We start from the raw sequence: 7,181 nt of genomic DNA, 5'->3' as shown, positions 1-7,181 counted from the left end.
TGACGTTTAGGATCATACTTGGGTGGTTTACCCGGATGTGGTTTTTGCCGTTTTGGCACCCATAGATGCTTGGACTTTTTGGCCTTGTGAGCGCTCTTGGTGGGTTTGGGCCTGGGGTCGGGAGCCCGGCATGAGGCCGTAGTTTCCGTCTGTTCAGAATCGGTCTGAAGCGTGATCGTAGGTGTTTCTATTGGTGGCTTCGTAAAGGTGGGGAATTAAGACAGCCATTGCTGAAGGTCTTCACTATGCATACATCGTCGATAGCAAGATGTATGCGGTTTAGGTTGTAATCCACATTGTAGTTGGTTTGCTTCTTGAAAGTGCGACCCAATAGTGACACATTGCCAGCTCCTTTAGTGTTAGGTAACACATGGAAGAAGGCCGGTAAACTTTCAGACTCGATGGAAACGACCACCTTGCACTTCCCTAGGAGTGGATAAGCGGTACCCCCAAAAGGGGTGAGTTTAGCATTAGTGGGCTGTAGTTTTGGTTGACCAATGCGTGTCCAATGGTCATGCGTCAAGATGTTGTAGTTGGCACCTTCATCAATCAAGGCTTCGAAGGAGTACACCGCTCTTGTTGCGACTGTGATCCGCAGGTATGCCGATGCCACTACTTCTTCGTCCTGATCTGTAAGGTCAGTTATAGTAGCCATGCGGACGTTCAGTGGGGGTTCTAGCATGGGTGGCTCATGTAATGGATGTGAAGGAGGATAGTACTTCTTAATGTGGCTGTCGTTAAAAAATCCTATTCCTTCACCATCAAGTGTCTCCAACTCGACATTCCCGGTCCTGCCGATCATGCAAAGCAGCACAACTGGCTCCTCAGTTGGCATGGTTGCGGCTTTAGCAACCTGCTGATGTGGCCCTTCCTCATCCGAGAATGGTAGGTCAATGGTTTCCAAAACGTGCATCCAATCCCTCTCATCCTCAGGGCAAGGCATATATCTAGCGAGCGATCCATAAGGCTTGGTCGTTTGAGTATCGCCTTTTAGCATAGCCTAGATGGCAGCAAGGTCAACATGTGTCGTTGTCCAAGTGTCCATCTCTACCTTCATTGCACTAGTCCTATTCCCTAGGAAAATCAATCCATTGCCCCAGTCCTCTATGACTTGTGCATTTCTCATCCAAGGTTGGCCTAATAGTATGTCATAATCCACTCCCTTCATGACAATGAAGTTTACCGAAAATTGCACACCGGCAATCTTTACCGGCCAATTCTTTAAGACCCCAAATGGTCTTACTCTCATTCCGTTTGCTAGCGTGATATTGAATCTAGTAGTCTCTACAGGAGGGTTTCCCCATGCCTCTAGGACCGCATGGTTTAGCACACTAACACCGGCGTCTGTGTCTACAATTCCTTTTCGAGTCATGTCTCCTAAGGCTAGGACAGGCAAAACTGCGTGCGTTTTAGTGCCTTCCCAAAAAGCATTGATGTGCAAAGACTTAGGATCTGAGTGTAGAGTTAGACTTGGGATCCGTGTAACTGCATCATGATCTTGCGGATCAGCACCCGCAAGTTCTGCGTGTCCCTCGATCGAGTCTTTTAAATCCTACCACAAGGAGTGGTTTTTCCTAAGCAGATCCTCCAAGCTTAGAGTTACGGGAGTGGACAACAAGGTTGTGAGGAGGCTACTGGACCCTTGTCTTCCTCTGAGGCTAGCAGTTCTAGGTCATGCATTTTGTCTGCCCTGGTAAGCTTCCCCCCGGCCTTACCGCTGAGTTGCTCCTAGTGGTGAAGGTATGCTCCCAACCTGTGGTTTTGAGGGTGAGACTGGTGTGCTAACACTGGAGAAGTCATCCATAGGATCTTCCAATATGGGTTCAGCATCCTCGAGGTGCTTTTGGGCGTCCTTGACCCACTCCTTGACCTTGGCTATAGCTTCGAGTTACCGTTTGGGGTGGGGATATTTCCCTACCTTGGCACTCCCTAGCTCCACTATTTTAGGAGCCGAGGTCTTTGCCTCTGCGTCTGTGACCTTGTTTCCCGTTAGCAGCGTAGTCGTTTCCTCGGTTTTAAGGGTTATCCTCGCCTCGGCTCTCTTTTTTCGTCTCCTCTGGCTTTTCTTCCCTATCGAGGTTGTATCAAGGTTACTTGGCCCTGGCAAGGAGATGCCTGCTTGTTTCGTTTGAGCTCGCGTCATAGCATGTAGTGGGATGGGCGTATCCTCACTACCAAAATTTTCAACTCCAAAGAGCCCCAAAGGCACCGATGGCATGTTGGCAGTGCTCGTTGATGGCTTCCGCCTAGGACAGTCAGGAAATAGATGTGTGATTCCACACTCTGTGCATTGGAGATCTGCTTTGTCTTTAGCTTGTTCTCGCTTTGGGCAGCCCGATGAAATGTGGCGTGGGTGGCCGCAAGTCCAGCATGTGACTGGATCGTGGCTGGGCCCTTCAAAGCCTCTGCCTCGTCCTCTTCCTAAAGCCATCACCGGCACTGGCCGATAGTCCATCAGGACCGGGTTGCCCTCCTTGTCGTAGGATATGTACGGATTGACATATGTCTCTTCCTCATTAGGCTCCTCCACAAAGTGAACAGGATCATCGCTAGGTGGGTGAGTCACAAAAGGCCCTGGTGGCTTGGGTATACTAGTTGGGTTTATTTCTAGCCTAGGCACGATAGGTCTTGAGTCAGTTAGTGCTGGAAGAGCTAACTGGGTTCCCTTGCCAAAGAAATTAGGTGGCCTATTACCTAAGTATGGAGGGTTGTACTGCTGCGTGTATGGGAATCTCCTTGGCATTCTGCAATGTGCTGCATCATGCCCGAATCTACTACAATTTGAGCACGGTCGAGATCTAGGATGTTGACACTCTACTGGGAGGTGATTGTCGCCGTAGTACACACATTGTACATGAGATCTCACAGGCTTTCTAACGAGCTCTTGCAACCGTGCAATCTCCATTCTCATCTCTGCCATCCCTTGGTCGTGGTCTATGCTCTTTCCCTTATCCTGCATGCTAGCAGTTGCTTTTTCCCCCAAGGTGGTTGATCTCTCAGGGTCCCTCTGGCTTGCACTATCTCTGTTGGTAATCCTCATGCTACATTCCCTAAGTTGATCATCTACGCATATTGCCTCCTCGAAGACTCGAGCTAGCACGTCTCGTTGTAAGGTGGAGTTACTGGCCAAAGCCTTGTAGAGCTCCTCACTCCAAATCCCGTTCATGAACACTGTAGAAACTGCCCTCTCGGTAGGTCGCTCATTGGCAGGGATTCTCTTGTAGAGGCTACGCACCTGAGTAACGTAATCCCTAACTTCCTCCTTCTCCCTTTGACTGATATTCATCAACCTAACAATAAGGTTATCCGAATACCCCGCCTCCGAAAGCCTCTTGATGAAGAGGCCCTTAAGGCGAGTGAAGTTTGTACGTTCTACGTCATCCAGACTAGAGTACCAAGTCCTCCCCTTGTCGCCTAAGCAGAGGCTGAAGGCTTGAGCTCACTGCAGGGTCAGTAAGACCGTTCGCTTCACATACTTGCTCGAACTACTCCATGAAGCTGTAGGGGTCACTGTTAGGTTCGTATCGAGCTAGTTGTTTTGCTACTATGGGGATTCTAGCCTACCCTTTAGCCCCTTGCGTGACTCTCAATCTTGACAGTAGCGCGGTGGCTAGGGCAGTAGCACTCTGTTCCACAGATGTATTGTCCATGAGTCGCTTTTCCACCAGTTCACTCAACGTCATGCCAGCCTATGCTGCCCGTTCCCTTTCTACGTTTGGTCTAGACTTGGCTGCCTCAGCTAGGTCTAGTACTCGTCTAGCCTCGTACATGTCCACGTCTTGCTGCAGCCTTCTAGCCCTTTGCTCATGGTTGTAGGAAATTATACCTTTCAGCGCTCTCTTGATAGCTCTTCTCTCCTCTTCCAGGTTAGCCACCACCTCCTCTATAGGTCTACCTTGGATCACGGTCCTGGTGAGTAGATCGTAGTCGTGGACCAGTTCCTGGACCGAGGTTGGAAATTCTCCTAAGTCTAATTGGTCTTTCCCTTGGTCGCCTCTTGATCTCGACATTGTTTCTACTTCCAGCTCCACGAGATTGTCAATGAATCCAATCAGCTCCGGCAGCTTCCACTCCTCTATCTTGTTGCTTCCCGTGTCTTTGTGTTTTCTCCAGGTACTACTAGTAGGGTGCTCAGGCACCTGTCGAAGTCTTCGGGTCTTCTCCTACTAGTGGGTTCCTTAATGTTATTAGGTATCCAGATGTGTTCCTTGTTATTCGAAAGCAGCGGCGATCCTTACTCACACGTTGTGCTTAGTGCTTTTGTGGTGCTTGGTGCAAAAACAGGCTTTTCTCTTTTCTTACTGTGCAGATTTAGTGGAGCACAAGAGTGAAGTGCCGATGCAGAAAGCATTTAATGCAAACTCTTGTTTCTACCCCCGTTCCCAGCCTAATTTGAGTTCCCAACTCGGTTCCCGGCTATTCTATGGTCTTTCCGCACCCTAAGTTTGATTAATCTCTGAGGTTCTAATGGCCAAACTGGGTCTTGGGGGTGTTCAGGATTGCGTCCTGGGGTCAGGTCTGTGGCAAGGCCAGCAAAAGATCCTTATCTTTTTGTTTTGGCAAGATGGTCCGATTCTGGGAATCAAATAGAGTTGGTTCGACTCTGGGAGTCAGATGGTCCGATTCTGGCAATCGGACCGGTCTGGTCCGACTCTAACAGTCGAACGGGGTTGGTCCAATTTTGGGACTTGTCCGACCCTGGTGGTCTGAGTGGACGGGTCCGATTCTGGGAAACTGTCCAGGAGGGTGGTCCTATTTTCGAGTTGGTCCGATTCTAATGGGCAATCCGAGTGCCACGTGGCAGGTCTGATCGGGTTGGTCCGATTCTAGAAATCGGACCAGTCTGGCCCGACTCTCTTTCAGTCGGACGGTCCGATTCTGGGAATCGGACCGGGTTGGTCCGATTTTGGGAGTCGAATGGTCCGACTCCAAAACTCGGGTGGTCCGATTCTGGGGATTGGACCACTGCGGGTTGGTCCGACTGCGTCAGCGGCGGGCGCGATTCCGGCGCTGTCGTAGATTTTGTGTAAGAGCTGCTGAACCCGGGGTTCAAGATACAGCAAGAAATGAGACTAACAAGAAGAACTCAAATATTGGATGTCAAAGTTCACTATATTCCTTGTCATAATCATAGAGTTACAACAAAGAAACTGAGCAAACCCATGTTCTTGATATGCTGTCATGAACAGTTTTGGTATTTCAACAAGTGATCCTCTCTTTGGTAACCAAAGATCCTTATATTTTATTTCAATTTCCACTCTTCCTTAGGTTTTAAAATAGTTTAGAGTGATCTGTAAGCAAGCAGGACAGAATGGTTCTCCTTCTACAAGCTCTGATTCATCCTCATCAACAACTGAAGTTGACAAGCTCCAGCTTCAAGCTATTTCCCATGCTGTCAGCACCAAGTACACGTTATCTCCCAAGACACTGAACCGTTGTAGGATCTCTTGCTGTCTGAACTGTCTTGACCATATGAAGATATGAGCAGAAAACTCAAATTCAGGCCATTCCTTCATAAAAACTTGTAGAGTTCTTAATTGGCATAGCACCACTCCAGATTCAGCCCTCTGCATATTCAGCAATGCTTCATGAAGGCCTGTAGTGTTCTGCATATGTAGATAGAAGGTAAGCTGTACAACAATGGCTCTGACAGAGAGGATGCAACTAGCGGCAGCAAATGCAGAGCGCTTCCATCGCAAGAAAGGGAGCTCTGTTGAATATGCTGTTCCAAGAATAAAGCTGACAGTTAAAGCCCACAGAAGAGGCCATGATCCAGGGCAGCAAAGGTTGCCACTATTGCTATGCCTGTTCCCAATGAAAATTCACCAGAAGCCAATGGCAAATATGGTTTATTGACCTTATCTATTTCAATATCATATATCTGATTCAAGCCCACAATGTAGACATTCATGCACAGTGCTGGAATGAGAGCCTGGCATAGTCCGATTACAAAATGTGTAGACAAGTCTGCAAAACTCTGTACAGCTAAAAGAGAAATTGATATAATCCCCACAGCCGTTCCAAGTACAGTGTGAGGCCTTGTGAAACGATTGAATGCATTTGTCCAGGTTGCAATATCCATAAAAGCATTGCTGGCATGATCTGGAACAGTTCCAACTAATGGACCTTCTTCATCATTCACTGGCCTTGCAGTAGCAAAGCAAGTAAGCCTTGAAATTTTCCCGTGGCATCCAATGCCTTCACATATGCTTCGGTGTGCATAGAGATGACGGTTACTAGAGGTTCCATATGAGATGCGCTGTTGAAGAGACTTGTATTGTCAAGTTGACTGAAACTGCGATCCTGCACTGCGCCAACGCCACAGTCGATGATGATGATACTGAAGATGATGGATTGCGATTGCAAGCGAGATCAGCTGCTCCTCCACAAATTGACGAATTGCCCACATTCCAGCAGGCGCTGGCCCTGAAGAGTTGCCGCCCTCAGAACGGGCAATACTGATCCCATGATCAACAAATATTCCAGAAGGAGTCGACCTTGCAAGGATGGCTCTTGATTTTGAGCCCTTCTCGGACTGTGGAGCTACAGGTCGCTACAGGTCGCCTCTCCAGAAGTAGATCTTTCTTCTAAAGCAACAGCAGAATCTCTCAGAGTATTAATCATAGCTGGGAGTGTCAATCTCCTTCACGTAAGGATTCCATCATATGGCCATAAACTGAACTCTTCTTATCAATTATAAGCTTAACCATCAGCCCATATCTCAAGTATGAAACTTCAGACCTCACAACCTCCAGATCCTGAGAGGACCCTCGATTTGATTTTAGAAGTGGAAAGCGAGGTGCAGATCGCCAGATTGAGCGAAACCAGAGAGAAGAAGCCATAAGAACACCAGTGTCGTAAAAGACTTTCCAAGAGGTGTGCGCAGAAATTGATCAATCTGCCTCCGATACTCCACGACCATATTCCTAGCAGCAGTGCTCATAAATAAGGGGGCTGCCAAAGGCAACATCCACATTGAGAAGAATACGATTCTGAACAGCCAACCAGAGAGTCCGGATTGATCCCATGTTCAATCAAAATGATGAGAATGTCTAAGTTTTGATGATCGAAGCCCGAGATTGAACGAGATCAAGAGCTCCTCTTGCTCTCTAAAACCTTCTCCATCATCGAACAGTAATTAATCTTCCCTCTCGACCCTCTTGACATAATTCAATATCAGA

The 7,181-nt window shown here is 48.0% G+C and overlaps 1 protein-coding gene across 1 annotated transcript; it reads right to left on the bottom strand.

Annotated features, from left to right (window-relative positions):
- Positions 1–5,612: 5,612 nt before the first annotated feature.
- On the bottom strand, positions 5,613–6,271 carry LOC148020845 (putative homogentisate phytyltransferase 1, chloroplastic). Its single transcript, XM_087699470.1, has one exon. The coding sequence runs from the start codon at positions 6,080–6,082 to the stop codon at positions 5,747–5,749; it is 336 nt and encodes a 111-aa protein (XP_087555596.1). The 5' UTR covers positions 6,083–6,271; the 3' UTR covers positions 5,613–5,746.
- Positions 6,272–7,181: the final 910 nt, after the last annotated feature.

The sequence above is a fragment of the Lygodium microphyllum genome, chromosome 18 (assembly GCF_053477565.2).
Source record: "Lygodium microphyllum isolate KBCC chromosome 18, Lygodium_microphyllum_v1.1.10, whole genome shotgun sequence".
Classification (NCBI taxonomy): domain Eukaryota; kingdom Viridiplantae; phylum Streptophyta; class Polypodiopsida; order Schizaeales; family Lygodiaceae; genus Lygodium; species Lygodium microphyllum.
Note: the sequence above shows the minus strand (reverse complement) of the source record. Positions and strands in the feature narration are given on the sequence as shown.

Coding starts and splice junctions, on each gene's coding strand:
- LOC148020845 (XM_087699470.1), bottom strand. CDS start 6,082: ATGGATATTGCAACCTGGACAAATGCATTCAATCGTTTCACAAGGCCT.